Source organism: Xenia sp. Carnegie-2017, unplaced genomic scaffold (genome assembly GCF_021976095.1).
Source record: "Xenia sp. Carnegie-2017 unplaced genomic scaffold, XeniaSp_v1 HiC_scaffold_1, whole genome shotgun sequence".
Classification (NCBI taxonomy): domain Eukaryota; kingdom Metazoa; phylum Cnidaria; class Anthozoa; order Malacalcyonacea; family Xeniidae; genus Xenia; species Xenia sp. Carnegie-2017.
Genome location: NW_025813402.1, coordinates 7,169,854 through 7,188,004, shown reverse-complemented (window position 1 = coordinate 7,188,004; position 18,151 = coordinate 7,169,854). Strand labels below are relative to the sequence as shown.

The window sequence follows — 18,151 nt, the reverse complement described above, 5'->3', positions numbered from 1 at the left end:
TCAGGTGAGTTGGCAGACGAATTTAAATAAACGTAGCTGCTGTGCAGCTGTGGGAATGAAATACAAATGCAAGTGCATGGACAGCATTATGGCAGGGGAAGGGCTGGCATGTCCCCACTTTTTCCAATAACAAGAAATTTATTGGGTTAAAATTCAGCGTCTTCCATTAAAAAGCTTATGCAGGTATGTGTCCTATAACTTTCTTCTTTCTTTTGTACTCACACATTAGAGATAATTTAACTAAGATTAGGCGTCCAAGGCCTAATGTTGCTACAAAATTTGAGGTGAAGTATTGTTTCGACCACGAAAATACGGTTTACAACTGTTTTTTTAAAGTAGTCAATATTAGAAAACTGTAATTAACACTTAAAAATGTCAAAAAATTAAAATGGCAAAAATTTGCTACAATACAATTTCTTTATAATGTCACTTTCAAAAGTATTCAGCCTGCCATACAAGAATGTAGTTATATGGTTCCCCTGCCACCTTCAAGTTTCAATTAACGTTCGATTGACGCCAAGTTTATGGCAGATGTGATGTGATCGATTGATCTTTCTGGATTGGATGTAGCATAAACAATGTACTGTAATTTTCGAAATAATCGAAGATATTTCATTTGCACTTATAGTTCTCATGATCATTTCTCAGTAAATAGCTCTAGATTTACCGCTTTTGGTATGAAAGTTACGTCATGGCCGCCATGTTGGATTATTTTAACAAAGCATTTTCCTTATTTACGATGCAAATGTCAACCAACATGGCAAAAATTCCATTGTTCTCTCACTTCCAGGGAAAGGGTTGCACACCACCTATATGAATGTCTTTTAAAATTGGGTTAATGAACCAATATCTCTCTTCAAACTAATCATATTCTCTGATCATGCAGGTAGATAGAGATCAAATATTTTTGAACAGCTTGCCTGCATGCTGTTTTCTGATTGATAATTGTCTAGTGAGGGATGTCTAGTTGTGGAAGTTAAGATTTTCCCCGTGTTGATGTCATGATGAAAAGTTCTTTGTAGTGACGTTGAAAAGATCAGCTATAGACTATTCTATGGTTTTAACATTTAGAGGAGTTATGTGTCAATCCCTAAAGATGGTGGACAAAGATATTTGATGGATAGTCTCGAAAGACCATGGTGTCGGAGCATGGATACTTGGGCAAAATACTTAAATTACGATTTTGAATATTTCATGGTAAGTTTTACTTTGTAGAGTTTACCAACATCACATGTACGCACATTGTACCTATTTTTGAAATTTCTCCTCGCCCTTCTAAACATGCAATATGCCAGCTAGAGTGGGGACAAGGTGTTGATGTTGACAGATAATATTCGTAAAATTCTCATTAAATAAAGCAATTCGTATAATTTTGCAATGATTGACTTAGTAATTTGTGGAAAAAACATCGGTAAATAAATTCCAGATGTTTTTATTGAACGTACACGAAGAAAGGTGGCATGCATTTCAGTTATCAGATTAATAAGACAGTTTATACACTCGCCGATAGCTATAGCCCAGATGTTCTTAATGAACATATGGTTGAAATTTTTTTATGACCTGTCCCGTAATAAAATGGAAACACCCTTTAATGACATGCATTTAAGTCAACCAGATTTTTATTGATTCTGCTTGCTAATTATACCAGATTTAGTATCAATGAGAATTCTAATCACACCAATTAAAGACATGGAGTTGTTAACCTAGTATATGAGCGCCGAACGTAAATTTTGCTATATGGATTGTAGTGTTAATTGAATTCCAGCATTACCATAGTTAGTTTCTATAAAACATAATAAAGGAAAATCCGCATATATATCTAAGAAATATATCTAAGTAAAATCAAACCTTATCTATCCTAATTCAACCTGCCGTAAAAAGTTTATAAATTTCATTCAGTTTTAATTAGAAACATCGCAAACGGTTCTAGCAACTCTCTCTGTCACTTTGTACGGGTCAGCATTTGCAGCCGGTCTACGGTCTTCTAGATAACCATGACCATCCTCAGCGCACTGCCTAGGTATGCGTACGCTAGCTCCGCGATTTGCAACTCCACTGGAGAAGGTATTAATATCCGCAGTCTCGTGACGACCTGTCAGTCGTCGCTTGTTGTCCAATCCGTCTTTGGGATCGTATGACTTTATATGGAGGTCGTGCATTTTGGACAGCTTTTCAATCGCTTTGTAAATGTGCGTCAGACCACCTTTCTCTCTCATGGAAATGGTACTAAATATATGGTAAGATTGGTTTATGCAGGTTTATGAAGGGAGTTTACTTCCACGCCGTAATCATTAATACAATTGATTAATCTTGAAATAGTTTACCTGAAATTAGTATGTGCTCCTGCACCATTCCAGTCACCAGGTATCGGTTTCGGGTCGAAGGTGACGCAAATACCAAATTCTTCAGCTACGCGAAGCAGAATGTACCTTGACATCCATAAATGATCCCCCATTTCTATCCCTTCACACGGACCAACTTGATACTCCCACTGTAAACAGTTAAATGCACACTGTGAGATTTCATTCAAGACACGAGTGGGAATATCTGATTAAGTATAGCCTTTGAACAGTTCAAATTTTCCCGACTTAGCGAGTCTGGAACTGCAAGCTGGCTAAATGACGTATAGCAATGCTATATTTTGCATAGCTTGTGGAAATACGTAAAATCAGTGTTTTATGATATGTGTATTAGGACTTGTTTGAATTAAAGAACCTGAGAGGGCATGACTTCAGCATTTGAGCCAGCGATTTTTATTCCAGCATACATGCAAGCTCTGTAATGAGCTTCGACAATATTTCTTCCCATCACTTTACCAGCACCAACCCCACAATAATAAGGACCTTGTGGAGCAGGATAGCCACTCTCGGGCCAGCCGTACGGGTGATTGCTTGTGTCAAGTAACGTATATTCTTGCTCAATGCCGAACCACGGATGAGCGTCCTGTAAATAATGACCCGAATATGTCTATAGTGTTGAAGTGTTTTAATCGCATAATATTTTGCAATGAATTGTCAAATTATGTGTTATGTGAGGAATTATGTTTTTTAGCGGTTATACATGGCCATATGAATTCGTATTTCTAAACGCAACACAAAAATCAAGAGGATTATGTTCACGATAAATGAGACTTCGAACATTCACAGCAGTTACTGTTTCCGTCATCACTACACCCTTCTCGATTACATCACATTTCAATACTAAATGATTACTGTTGCGTGACCATCAACGTAAGATGCAAGAAATCGTTATAAACGTGTAGATTATTTACATGATGTCTTTATCAAAAGCAAAACACTGAAATTTAAGAAAAATATAGTCCAGAAAACAATAATTCTAATCCAATAATTCATTTCCTAATCCTCTCCAAGAAACGTTTCTCGCTATACGTATACATACGCAACGTGATGTTTTGTGATTTATTTGATTACCTTAACTTTTTCCATTACTTCTTTACAACTTTTTCTGCAGTTACTTTCTGTCGGTTTCTTATCAAAATCATACGTCTCACACAACAACAGTTTGTTAGGACCGCGTCGGAAAGGGTCTGCAAACAATGCAACAGGGTGTAGATAGACGTCGCTATTTTTTCCACTTGCCTGGCCAGTGCTACATTACAAAATTGAAGTAAGAAAGATTGTTAACAAATTGAAGTGCGTGCAGTCGAGTGCGAAGGTAGAGGAACGAGGACTGCCAACGTTTCTTTTCATTGTACTTAGTGACGTACTGCTATATTTACCTTGATCCATCAAAGTTCCATATCGGGCAATCTTCTGGTCTCTTAGGCTCAAAATTCATTGTTTTCGTTTTGCAACGAAGGTTTTCACCAGTCCCATCAATCCATACGTACATAACCTGAACATTCCCTCCTTGATCTAATTCAAGGTACTTCTCCAACTTCTGCGAGTCTGCCATTTTGAATCAGCGAGGGTTTCTGAAATTTCAGAATTAGTTGCAAAACTACATCAAAACCTTCTTATCAAAACAATGAGGCTGTTGGTTTACTTTGGCTTGCTGTATTTTAGTTTATTAAAGTTAAAGTCGAAAGTTCTGAATTTAGGAAGTTGCAAAGATACAGAAATGGTCCAGTGAGTCACTGACCATTTCATGCTTGGTTGTAAAGAAATTTTCTTAACTCGATTTCTGTATTGCTATGTTAAGTAAATTATCAACAACCGGTTATTTTATTCAAAGTGTCTTTTTCTGCTTAATAGACGTTTGGTGGGCTTATTCCGATCGCAAGTTTAATCATTGCACATACTCTGATTTTACTCAATCGTGGCAACGTATCACGCGAGTTAAGAATGTAATAGGTGGATGATTTATGAATACCATATACATATTATTGCCCAATTAGCTCATGCACGCAGTACGATACACTGCATGCTAGTCAGCATTTCTATTATGAAAGAAGTACAATCTACGAAATAAACATTTCCTTCCATTAATGCTCTCCGAGGGCAAGAATTAACTCCTCAGGAGAGGTTATCTAACACAGCATGAACAAGAACCGGTCTACACATGATCAATATGTATTACCCAGGGGTCAACATGGCATATCTGCACAACACATTCTTTTCCTGTGTTGAGTGTTTTTTCAAGCCAATTATGCTATCCCGTGAGAATAGTTTAGAAATACAGTACTGTCTAGGTGCGGAATACATTCCACTGAGAAACGTTTTGTGATTTATTTTATTTATATATCGCGTAGCTAACACACTGAAGATTTTATCGATGGGCTCTGAAACTTGAGCACCATAAATAATCTATGGTTACCAACTGCACAACTATACAGGGATCGATATATTTTATTTCGCCATCTGCTGTCACATAGCCTTGGAAAAATGACTGGTTTTCCGTAAAAATTATATATGATCGATTAATTAAAAATATATAGTTTCTATTAATGAAGGGAATAGATACAAGTAATTTGATAATATTAAAGTAAGATTTACGGAAATGTAAATGGTTTTTAACGACCGAATATTTATTTTGTTTTTTCAGCACATTTCTGCCTTTACATGGTTCCACAATAGCTACAAGCACACCGCTAACAGCAAACATGAGCAGTAAAACCAATCATGCGATGAACATGGGACAATTGGGAATGAACATAGATGGGACAATTGTGCAAAATATCTTCGCTTATTATCACAAGTCACTAAATGACAAACGACGCGTGCGGAAATGAAATACTTGTCTTGACATGAAATTTGCCTGAGCAATGATATAAGTGAGAATGTATGACCTGAATGGCAATTCGAAGAAAAAAATCAATTTTTTTGATATGCAACGTCAGCAAGGGAGATGTCATAGTGCATTGTTTAACAGGGTGTCACAGTGTGGAAATCGCTTCATACCAGTGTTTGTCTCATTGTATTACGTCCAACCAAGATCAGAATTACTTTATTAAATTAAACGCTTCTAATATGTATTACGGACAATGGACTATACCGTCTGTCTGTGAATATGATTGTTTATGTAACTTCGTAAAAATACTTAAGAACTACGTACAACAGCACAATCATGAAAAAACTAAACATCAGAATTTGTCTTGATCAACAAGTGTTCATCTATTGGTGAACAAGCACTTAAGAATTAAGCTTTCATTACTTAAAACCTTCACAGCCACGGTATTATACTTTACCTTTAAAAAAGAGCACAAATTCCTTTTTCCAATGTCTTCACACTTTTCTTACGTTTCGGTCGATAGCAATGACTGGCATCGACTGACTGTGGTCAATTGAAGCCACGAAAAATGCGATATGTCATTAATAGTCACAAATGATAATAAACCAGCTGGTCATGTGACCTCTAATGTAAACATAAATTTTACTGACTATCACGCCCGATTTCTCATTTAGTTTCACGTGTACACAAGTAATTTGATAATTATTTTATTCCTATACTGTAACAAGAACAAGTGAACTTAAAGAAACTAGTTGAGATTTTTTATGTTTCGTGTTATAGACGTAAACTGCTTGATAATGTAGATTACTTGTTTTTAGAAATTTTTCCAACACGTGCTGGAAACAGTCATATCATGCTCAATTTCAATCCAGTTAAAGGTCAATCAGCATTAATCAACAGCATGATTTACACCTATATATTTAGACAATGGTTGAAAGTGATTAACATGGTAATGATAAGATAAGGCAAAAGAGAAATTTGAAATTCATCAAAAACTGCCATAAGGCTTTGATTTGTGCATCACAGCTTAGTTACTTACGTAATGATAATTGACAAACCCAACCGATTATGAAAGTGCATGAGCTATATACGCATTGAGGTTATATATATCTACACGAGTCGCCACTTAAATTAGGTTCATTTCAAACATCGAACTTTTCATATCACAAATACATTGACATTAGGGCTCATGCTCATACCATGTGCAATTTGTAATGTGGTGCGTTTATTTCTCATTGTTTTTTTCCAGCATCCCGTTTAGGGTTCACGCGATACACTGGACGTCGGCTTCGTGGCAGGGGTTAAATAAAAGAGGTCTGAGTTTCCGAGGTTATATAAAGTTCATACATCAATCAATCAGTAACACGAATTCATCAGTTGCACTGTCGTCACTCTCTTAAATTAAATATAAGCTAAATGTGTTGAAATTGTTATTTGTCGAGAGAACTTAGATTACAGTAACTATAGTTCGAAATTTTTTTTTAGACTGCGAGGCACTGACGATTACCTCATTGAAGTTTGAACGACACCACAAACTGATGAATTAAGTATAGGAAATGTAATAGATCGAGGTAACATGACAATGACGACATTAACTAGATTGCTCTCATCAGCGATCCTTTTTATCGTACGCGCCTGCATTTCTTGTTTTTATGTTAGCGGTCTGAGACTAAACAATAGGCGAGGCAATATTGTATTGGGCGATTCCTTATTTCCTCATTCCTTACGGCCTGTATTAAACAATAAGTTGGATAACATCGTAACAATATAGTCTTTGAATAGCTGTAAGTTTATTTGGAGGCCGACTCGGTTAGTGCGAGTGTGAGTGCGAGCGAGCTTTTAGAAGAAGGCTGAGTGTGATAAAACTGGCTATATTTCGTCGAAGTTCAAACCAATTTCAATTAACTCAACGGGATATTGAAAATGTTGGAGTCCAGTTGCAGCAATCTAGGGTTCGATCTTCTTTAAGGTTTCTCAAAACAATCTAGAGTTCAAGGGTATTCGTTGATTCAATTGAAAACATTTTCTCCCATGATCGATGTCGAAACAACTCAGTTGTTGAGGGGGTCAATCCTGCGATAATTGGGGGGGGGACCATATTCACATATTCTGTTATGCCAGGCTGATTTCTTTTGAAAATGAAATTGTTTTGAAAAGAAATTAGCCAGGCATAGCAGAATATATGAATATGGTCCCCCCCCCCTCAATTAAGACAGGATTGACGCCAATGAGCAACGTAGTGAGATGAGAGACATTAAATTTGCTTATTATTGGCACTCGTCAATTGTACATTCATTCACTGTAAGAATCATTATTCACGAGTGTGACGGTGCTGAAGTTAGCAAACCACGATTCCGTGTTTTGAAAGCATAAAAACTTTGAAAGGAAATGAATAAAAGGTCTAGAGCTATTGAGTTTGCATTTGCGTTTGCTTAGTTTGGCTAGATCTGTTATCTGTCGCCTAAAGCTTACACTGACCAGTCAATCTAATGTAACTGTGTGCTAAAATTTCGGGTGTTGCCGAGTTTTGGAGCCAAGTTTTAATGAAGATAACTGAGGAAATTGCGTCATAGTTACTCTCATAGGCTTAATTTCCATCTATCAAAAGTTCTGTTTGTAAATCCAAGATAAAAGCCTTTTGTAACTATTAGTTCCGCAGTTAACCAAAGCCAGTGACGTAGTTCCGACAGGAACAAGGATAGGCGGCAAAATTAGCCAGTATCACTGAGCTTTTATATTACAAAAAATAGTATTGTGCAACAAATAGCATTTTTCTACACATACTTTTGTCAGATTTCTCCCTCATCTCCAAAATGAGCAATTCTGTATTGCAACTGATTTCAATTTGCAACTCTATGTACTAAAACTTATGAAAAAGTCATGGTCACAGAATACTCCCTACAATCACCATTGTATTGCTCCCACCTCCCATTTGATATGAAAATTGAGTATGGATATTAATTGATTAAATAAAAATGAAATACGACGCGCACTTCGAATTCAATTTCACCTCTAATATCGTGATATTTTTCTTCCCTAAACAAATACACTTTTTTGCAGTCGATTATTCTTTATCTATTATCCCTCACTCTCCTTAATTTTCTATCCTTCAACCGTTGATACTGACGCAGCAGGCTACCACTTGTTATATTGACCTGTTGTCATTTGTGATTTGTGAATTGTGATTGAATTACCATACGTCGTAAACAAAGACAAAGCGTAATGTGTCTCTTGCAGCCGAAATAATTTAATTGTTGGAGGACGATTTGTGATGTTTTATCGTCGATATTTTATCCTGGTGCTTATAACATCATGGTGTGACTCTGGAAATTTTGCTAACGATGGTAACGTATCATTTTACATTTCTACTGTGTGCTGTCAACCTTTCACTGGCATCATGTTAACCGAGAAGTGTTTCAATATGAAACATACTTATTACTAACGATTGTGCTGGGTTGTTGCTTAACATTTTTGATGCGATGCAAGATGGTCGTCTGTTATATCTTTCATTTCATTAAAAACATCAAATTAAACACTGAATGTGTAAAAATATATTGTAGATATGCATTGCATATATGTATTGTTCTCAATAACTACAGCGGATGGTGGTAGTAGCGTCTCCCATCACGATGTTTCTTTCCTTTTTATTCTAAACTGAAGCTGTTCAACTTCTTGCTTAGTTTTATAAAAAATACAACTCTCATGGTCTTCATAAATTTAATTGAACGTGCGCGTATGGCAAGTCTTTGGCTGTGTTTACTGTTTATGTACTAACTACACCGATACATCGTCTGGACTGACTGGGAGAAATTTTGTTATTTTGTTCGTTAATCGGGCTATAAAAGACAAATTAGGACAAACTATTAGGCTATTAGCTCTGATAAAAATTAAAATTAAACTAGCTAAGTTTTAGGTTTATCCGGACGGACACTTTGTCTGCCAACATGAATGACGAACAGAGCAACTTGCATAATAGGCTATATTGTAATGTTATTTATATTGCCATACTTGATTATTGTGCCGCATTGCTAAAGTAAGCGGCAATTAGCTTTCAAATTTCATCCCCGAAATTTGGTGTTTGTGTGTGTTTGCGCATACATATCAGTGGTTTGCGCTAATTTCGTTTGTAAACTCGCGCTTTTGAGAGAATTGGTAGTTTGTATTTGTAGGGGCTGTGACGGTATTTGATGGTGTCTAAGCGAAGTTCGTTCATCAGTTTTTCTTGTTGCATTAAAGTTGAGATTCAGGAGTAAAATCTACTAAAAAAACGTCAATACACTAAAAAACATTCGTGCACGCGCATTCTCCTACGGTGTTGGAATTTGGACGATGCACAATTTTGTTAATATAAATGCATGCTTGCACGCAAAGGACCACATCCTCTCTTCCGAAGTAGCTACAGTAGCGTGTGAAAACGAAGTGATGCAAAACCACATACAACTTAAAAATGCGTTAATTCATAGGGATCTCTTTAGGAAAGTCAGACCCCATTAGCAAAAAACATTTTTGTATCCTGAGATAATTGTTAAAAGATCTATGTAAAAAAGCAGATGTGCTTACGTTTGTGCCTTAGTTTAAAGAAATTAGAAGTCCCTTGAGCAGTTTTTGTTTTTCAGACAATCAATGGCCTAGTGGTAACTTTGGTTTACCTAAAGCTAAAACTGGATGTCCTGGTGATTGGAAAAGTGGATGGCGTGAGGGATGGAGGTTCCAAGATATGGAGGATGGATATCCAAGTTCAGTAGCGTCAGTTGAAAATCATATGGCTGTTACCTTTCCATTCAGACGTTCAGGAATAAATATCAATCGAACATTTTGTATGTTGAACCAAATCAATAAGAAAACAAGATCTTGGCCCAAGGGTTAGTGTCTGTTTTACTTTTTTGCTATTGTTGTAGTAAGTATATTTTGAGCTATCGATTGGCCAATATTCATATAGAGTGATCTTCCGTATTAAATATCTTTTGAAATCCAATGTCTTTTACAGAGTAACCATAACATGGATATATGAACATGAGCTCTTCCCCCCCAACTATCTATCTTTTTTGCTCATGCCTTGAGAACTAATCAACTATAATGAAGTCTAGGAAGCAAGAAGCGGACCAAAGGGAGAATTAAGGGAGATTTGTACCTGTTTTTCAAGCTATAGATTTTTGTAATTCGCTCCGAGAAAGGTTTTGTTTGAGGGAACATCAAAAGGTGCCACATATACTGTAAAACAGATTGGTCAAAATGACCATCATAAAATATGTCGTTTGGATGCATCTTAGAGAACCAGTTTGAAATGATCGTTTTGACCAAAGAAATGGAATTGGTTGAAACGACCAATTTTTATTGGTTAAAAAAATGGTCAAAATGACGAAAAAAATTGGTTGTTTCTATGTATCTGAGAGAACCCGTTTAATATGGTCGTTTTGACCAAAACTTTAATTGATCGTAATGAGCAAATTTTATTGGTTATTTTTTTTGTCAAACAACCATAATATATATGGTCGATTCAAACAAATAATTTAATCAATTTGATGATTAATTTTTTATTTCGTGGACTTTTTATTAAAACAAATTAATTGGTTTTCTGTCAGATGATTTTAAACAATTGTATTTTAACGCATTCTTTTGTTTTAAATGATTAAATATAAAATTAGCAATTAATTTATATTTTATATTCAACGTTTCATTAATGCAGCTGCAGGATATCAGCTTCTCAGCTTTTAAAGTCCATTTTAAAGCAGAAGAACAGCAGTCAAAACAAGCTTTTAAAAGGACTCGAGACACGGTCACATCTAATAAGCGAACATGGTCAACTTTTCCAAGTTCCCAAACTCAATTTTCCTCGGTTTTGAAACTGTTTTAAACGGTCGGGAAAAGGGAGAACATAATACAATATATAATTATAAAACTCATTTTTGTTCTGGAACTTGCCAAAGTTTTGGAATTACGGGATAGTTTGCGCTGTTGTTGCCATCTTCTGAACATGTGACAATTTCTGACGCGTTTTGCGTCACACCATGGTTTCAATACTTGTAACAACATACATTATTGTTTGTGACAATCCTAACTCACCTTAACTCTAGCAATCTTTTGGAATAAATGTCTGATATTTTGATACTTTTTGTGTTATTTTATAAAAGGTACGTATTGTATTTACAAGTCACGAAATACAATCTGTCCTAATGGTATGAGTCATGGCTTTGTGAAGTGGGACGATGAAAACAAGTACAATATAAATAAAAAAGGAGGATACTTACCTGACGGCATCTATAATAGAGACACTAGAATTTATTACTGCTGTCAAACAAATGGTAACTGGTATGATTCCATTGAATTGCCAGTTATCAAACCTTTTTATTTGTTGACATCCAGTTCATTGTTATCTCCCAAATGTCAAATGGTAATGTGGGCAACAAGTCAGATGGAGTATATTTTATTTAATACGGAGCATAATAACAATAGAGACTATTTTTCTGGAAATCACGTGTTCGAGGACACTTCTGCTACATATAACAGCCGTACAAAGCTGTATTATTGTTATTACAAAGGTAACAGTATTTTCTGAAGTAATTATGAAAATTTTAAATGTTAGAATTATAAAGAGAAATGATTCAATCACTGAGTGAAACTCTGTTACGTAGATTCATCCAATTGGAAATTGTTTCTTTACTTTAGACTGCCGTGATTCATTGATTGGGCCCAGTGGTTCAATATCTTCATACAACATTGCACAAAACGAAATGGATCCACATTCTCAATATTGTTCATGGCTAATTACTGTAGCAGAAACATTTGTCATCTCCCTGAAATTCTCGATATTAAATATCCCACAATGCAACGATGCATTTCTTTTTATATACAATGGTCCTAATAATACCTCGCCTCTACTTGGTAAATATTGTGGACAAAATGCAACTGCAGGAATGGAAATACGTTCTTCAACAAACTATTTGTTTATCGTGGGTAACTCTGGTAGCTATGGCTCACGTCTGAAAAGTGTGTTTGACTTTCATGCTGATTATAATTCCGAGCATGCAGAAGGTTTGTTCTTATTTGTTTTGTTATGTTATAATATATCAAAACATGACCTCTCGTGTGCTGATAGCTACATATGCGCGCATTTTTTGTCTTAAGTTTCTTTTTCAATTTTGTAAATGCTCTACGTGCGTATGATGTATGCTTGTTTCCACAAAAAGTCAAACGAGTTAAATATGAGTTGACTGCTAAACATCACACATAAATATTTAAAGGAAACTATACCGATATGCGTTGTCTAAGTATAGGGTGCGCAGGAAAAGGGAAAGAAATATCTAGGGAAACGCCCGTTAATTGCGCTAATTAAAAATTTATTAGAATTGCTCGGAGGTATACATTGTCAAACAATAATGTGCGGTGTGCAGTGGTGGATCTAGGGTTAGTCAAAATAAATTACTGCTGCACATTTTGGAATATATTTACATTTCTAAGCCTCTCAGAGACAAGGATGGTATTATATTCTTATATAATTGGTGAAATTATATTCTTTAGAAATTCAAAACCAATAGTGTTTTTCTGAAAGTACTTTGAATTTAAAATTAAGCAGCTTTAATTTATTTTGCTCGTTTCTGCTCGCTGTGACTACCCCTAGATCCGCTACTGTCGTTGTGTATTTGAAAAATAATATATATTTAATGCTTTGCTTGATCAAAAAGTACAAGTTGTGTTTGTAATTGTGGTAGAGTACATCTGTATATGGTAGAGTACATGGTAGAAGGCATAATAAAGTACATGGTAGAGTAAATGGTAAGGTAGCTACATTGTACAGTACATGGTTGAGTGCATAGTAGAGTACATGGTAGAGTAAATGGTAAGCTAGCTACATTGTACAGTACATGGTAGAAAACATGGTAGAGTACATGGTAGAAAACATGGTAGAGTACATGGTAGAGTAAATGGTAGAGTACATGGTAGATTACATGGTAGAATACTTGGTAAAGTACATGGTAGAGTACAATGTAGAGTACATGGTAGAGTACATGGTAAAGTACATGCTAGAGTACATGGTAGAATACATGGTAGTGTACATGGTACAATACATGGTAGAATACATGATAGAGTACATGGTAGAGTACATGGTAGAGTACATGGTAGAGTTTTACGTTAGGAGAGTTTACAGATCAATCATTTTCTTAAGGCTACTTTGTCAAGTTTCCACTTTTTGTCTTAGAGATGAATAGATTTTACAGAGTCTTAAAGTAAAAAATATTTCATCATATATGGATGTACTTATGCTAAGATGGGAATGATTTAAGGGTGCACTGATCTCCTACCTATTATGTTTTCTCAAACTTTTTATTAAACATAGGAAGCATTGTGTTTACTCAAAGTATCCGTGCACACAATTATTTTTATCAACTAAAAGAAAAAGAGATTCCTACTGGTGTAATAAAAAACTTTCAGTAGAGTTCCAAAAACTATTATCGTACAATTTTATTTATGATTTTAAAGGCGAATGATTTGGGATTTGTTCATTGTTCTTTATACTGCAAAGGTCCTCAATTTTAGGACCTGTTTAGTTTTATATTATCAACAACAGGATGATTAGATAAAATTATCTTAAAATTCAAATTTTTGTTAACGTTAGTCTGTCATCGCGACGTCATTGAAAATTCTGGCACCTTAAAATCACCAATAATTGACACGCCTGTTGGTTATCCTCGTCGCTCAAATTGTTCGTGGTTGATAACTGTTGATGTGGATAACATAATTATGTTGAATTTTTCAATGTTAAATGTCGGTGATGACGACCTCACAATTTACGATGGAATAAATTCCAGTGCACCTCTCCTGAGAAGATATTTTGAAAACTCCAAGTACAACACATCGCTGGTGTCATCAACCAACAGTATCTACATTTTACTGAAGTTTGTTAATTATAAAAGAACGGATTTTGTTTTGGAGTACAACAATCAACCAAGACCAACAGGTTAATCAAAAACTTGTTCAAAACGATGAAAACGTGATAGACCATATATGTATATTTTAAGTATGCATGGTTGATACCTAGTGCAACAGAATTTTCTATGACAATATAGCAATATTGATCGCCGATAGTTAAACTCCATTTTTTTACATTCAATCGTGTTTACATACGAATGTTCTGCTTTAATATTTTCTTTCGAAATCAATGGTTATTACAGATACCAATATATGAATGATGCCCACCCTCCAAGTTTTGAGGCTGGCTACGCCAATCATTAGACAAAAAGGGATAAATTATGAACATGCTTGTATATTTGAGTTTTTTGCGAGTAACAGAAAAAAATGGATTTGGCTATGCGTAATCCAGAGTTATTGCAAACTAGAAGTGCTAATTTTTTTTCTCATTCATTCAAATCCAATTTCTCAATCGCTTATTTCATAGGGCGACGGAACCGTGTGGTAGTAGTGCTAAACTCTTCCCAACTTTTTATAAACGTAAAATTGGCGGACTGATAAATAAACATGTAGTTTCATGGTAAAACGGCTAAAAATAAAGTTAGCTTAGCTACAACATCAGCTAAAAACAAAAGTTAAATATTGATTTATTTTGTAAGACATATTTCCACAATTGGATAAACGTGGAACTTAGAAAAATCATGTTTTACAATTAAAGATATTGTAGTGCTTATGTAATAGTACACCTGGTTTGAATATGTACTGCTCTGTAGCAATGGAAAATAGTTGTTCATTTTTACTCACTTTTATCCATATTATTGTAGAAGAAGGAAAGACGACAACGTTACCCAGCAGTTTCACCTTTGCTTCTACTACACAAGACCATGAAAAAAGGGCAAAAAGTAGAGAGAATCAACGAACAACGTACATAATTGTTGCTGTTGTTATTGCAGGGCTTGTGTTGGTGATTGTTGTTATTGTAATCATCTTCTTAATAAGGTTGGTGAATTTATTCTCATTAAACGCCTTTAAGTGTTTATATGAGAGTATATGTACTTTTAGCTGTGTTATTTCTTATGTCTTACTTTTATCGACAGTCATATTTGTATTTACATATAAAACTTTTTTATTTCTATAATATATAATATGGTCTTCTTGATTATAGAAAGAAAAGGATCGGAACAAACAAGACGTTCTTTGCCACGAATCTATCCTATAGTTTTAGGTAAGAAAACTAGTGCATATACTTTTCATCAAAATTTCATCAAAGATATTTAGCTGCCATGAAAATGGCAATGCGATTTTCAAATCCAGTTTTTTAAAATTTTTTAGGAAGGAAACCAGAACAAAGAGCAAAAATGACGAATCCACCGAGTAAGAAAATATTTTCATTTAAACAGAGAAGTATATTGTATGAAAGGATTAAGTGAGACTTGCATCTCAAGAATTTTAACTTTGGAATATCTCCTTTAAGTCATAAAGCCTTTGTCAGATGAGCAACTTCACTCCACACTTCAAAATATCAAAGTAACTTTCTTCCACAACTTTTAACCAAAAAATAGTATTTTACATATTTTTATTGTAGATACGCTGTTCCATCATCCCCTCAAGAGAAAATATGGAATTCCGGTTCAAAAATATGTAAGGAAGGGAGAAATCCTATCTATCATCCTGCTGATGATGGGGAGTCGACAGCTTTGTATTCCTCCACAGATGATCATTCTATATACGTAAATGAATACAGAGCTGCAGATAGTAAAAATCCGCTGTATGCTGCAGGAGTTTCCCCCGGGGGCTCTAACGAGTATGCCGAACCCGATACATCTCAGAATCAAGAGGTTGTTTACACTGAGCCCGATGTATGAATGTCCAATAGAGAAATTCTATCAAACAGATGAAATTTGACGTAGAGCACAGGTTGTTCAGAGGTCTTAATCGAAATCTTGTATAATCGTATCATTTAATGAACGTCACTTATAGAAAAACATTCTACGTAAAATAGCGTGCTCGTTTTTGCTCACTCACACTCACTGAGTGCGACATATAGAGATCTTTCTTTCACAAATCAATCGCAAACTTATTTCTCCATCGATGGCAAGATTTATGGAAAAGTAATTTGTGGAGTAAGTTATGAGGCGATTTTAAAGCCCCACTCAATGACTGTGAGTGTGAGTAAGCTTTTAGAATACAGGCGTATGTTTGGATACTTTCGTACATAGGTTTACATGATATGGTCAGGCCTTTTTAACTGACGCTTGACGATTTTTTGGTTTTAAACAACTAAACGTCTTGAATTGGATTTTTGTCGTGCAATAAATTACTAGTTCAACTTTTTTAATTGTACAATAATTGACGATGAATAATTCAAAACTTACTAACATTATTTATAAATCATTGCATAAATAATATACTTCTATAGCTGAAATGTCATTGTACGTATATATCTCTTTTTTCTTACGACGTTTGCGATTGCTTATTTATCATTTTAGCATTAAAGGAAAGCAAGCACGACAGCACTTTGTCACGTGTGTTACATGTGATATGATGTGGGTTTTAATTGGCCTTTTAACTCTTTGTCTCCCAGCGTTGCCGTATGACAACATCAAGGAAACCATCCAAAACTCAAAGGGACAAAAAACTTGGGAAGTAAAGGGTTTAATTGTGAAGACCTAAAGCCAAAGGATAGGTTCGGTCGCCATATATACAAAGTACCTCATCATTGTAGAAAACAACACAAATGGATCCCTTGCTTTGTTTAAGTTTTGCTGGCAGGCAGATTTTTTTTGAGTGCTCTTAGACAACACTGGCAAAAACCGGCAACCTCTCTTAGGATCAGAGGCGTAACTAGAATGTTAGTTGGGGGTGGGGTGCATATTCATATATTTCGCTGTGCCATATTGATTACTTTCGAACGTTCACACAATCAACGTTCTAGTTACGCATCTGCTTAGGATTGATCTGCCTGCCAGCTAAACGCAAACATAGCAAGGGGTCTAAATGGGGAAGGGCACGGTAACTCTGCTTCTTGTTCACAGACAACAATATAGCCGCTTACAGACGACCAAATTTTTGGACAAATTTTTATGTGGCAAATGTCATTTGACCGTCTGAGACTTTTAGCCAAGTTTTCTTTGACAAATTCACCATTCAAAATCTAGCATGTCATACAAAATTTGCCACATGACTGATTTTGTTTGTTTGTAGGGTCTACAAAGATAATATGACAAATTAACCAAATGTGATATGTTGATACGTCCAGATGGCCAAAGAAAATTCGCTACTTAAAAATTTATCGTAAAAAGTTTGTTGCCTGTACACACGGGCTGGCGCGTATTTTTCATAGAAAATTTGTTCGTCTGCAAGGTGCTTATGAGGGATGCCATTCAAATCATCACATCCCGGGATAACAAATGATTTTGATTGGTAGCTGCTGTGCATGCTAGCCATTATATTAAAACCATACAATATATTCTTTGATGGTGGCCTGCGCCCTTCAGTTAACCTAAATGTAAATGTAATCCAACATGGCGAGCATTCAATTGTTCTCTCACTCTCAGGGGAATGGTTCCAAACCAACTAATGAATGTGTTTTCACATTAGGTTTATAAAACAATACCTCTCGCTCTTTAGATTTATTAGTATTGTAGTGTATTGTTTTTCATTGCTTTTCAAACCAGTCATATATTCGGATGTTGTAGGTGGATGGAGATAAATATTTTTGAACAACTTGCCTGCATGCAGTTTTCTGATTGATAGTTGTCTGGTGAGGATGTCTAGCTGTAGAAGTCAAGATTTTTGCTGTGTTGACGAAAGGCTTGGGAAAGTTATTGGTAGTGAAAATAGGAAAAATGGTACAGTCTATCTAGACTAATTCCATGGTTTTAATTTGGCTGAGGAGAAGAGAAGTCATTTGTCAATCCCAAAGGAACGTGGATAGTGACACTTGATGGATCGTTTGCAAGATCTTATTGTTAAAGCATGAGTACTTGGTGGTAATATCTAAATTACGACTCTGAAGATGTCGTGGTAAGGTTTACGTTGCAGTCGAATGGGA

General features: G+C 35.4%; 2 protein-coding genes and 1 long non-coding RNA gene across 7 annotated transcripts; 2 read left to right on the top strand and 1 right to left on the bottom strand.

Moving 5' to 3' along the window:
* Positions 1-1,587: 1,587 nt before the first annotated feature.
* LOC124455424 (glutamine synthetase-like) lies at positions 1,588-5,786 on the bottom strand. Its single transcript, XM_047006095.1, has 6 exons — positions 5,648-5,786; positions 3,740-3,934; positions 3,432-3,609; positions 2,716-2,943; positions 2,325-2,491; positions 1,588-2,226 (listed from the first exon to the last, which is right to left on the bottom strand). Exons 2-6 carry the CDS (start codon positions 3,913-3,915, stop codon positions 1,902-1,904), a joined length of 1,074 nt encoding a protein of 357 aa, XP_046862051.1. The 5' UTR covers positions 3,916-3,934; positions 5,648-5,786; the 3' UTR covers positions 1,588-1,901.
* A 507-nt stretch (positions 5,787-6,293) lies between these two features.
* Positions 6,294-6,794, top strand: LOC124455604. Its single transcript, XR_006951954.1, has 2 exons — positions 6,294-6,504; positions 6,676-6,794. It is a non-coding gene; the product is annotated as an uncharacterized LOC124455604 (long non-coding RNA).
* A 1,585-nt stretch (positions 6,795-8,379) lies between these two features.
* LOC124455068 lies at positions 8,380-16,610 on the top strand. Of its 5 annotated transcripts, XR_006951746.1 has the most exons (10): positions 8,380-8,534; positions 9,807-10,052; positions 11,322-11,729; positions 11,857-12,222; positions 13,805-14,146; positions 14,922-15,096; positions 15,263-15,322; positions 15,430-15,471; positions 15,683-16,070; positions 16,104-16,610. XR_006951746.1 is itself a non-coding variant. In XM_047005968.1 (9 exons), the coding sequence occupies exons 1-9, from the start codon at positions 8,462-8,464 to the stop codon at positions 15,960-15,962; spliced, it is 1,989 nt and encodes a 662-aa protein (XP_046861924.1). In that variant the 5' UTR covers positions 8,380-8,461; the 3' UTR covers positions 15,963-16,610. The 5 variants fall into 5 exon arrangements, 4 of the variants coding, with proteins under 4 accessions (XP_046861924.1, XP_046861860.1, XP_046861795.1 ...); XM_047005968.1 differs by having other exon boundaries at positions 11,857-12,217; positions 13,803-14,146; positions 15,683-16,610; XM_047005904.1 differs by having other exon boundaries at positions 14,925-15,096; positions 15,683-16,610.
* Positions 16,611-18,151: the final 1,541 nt, after the last annotated feature.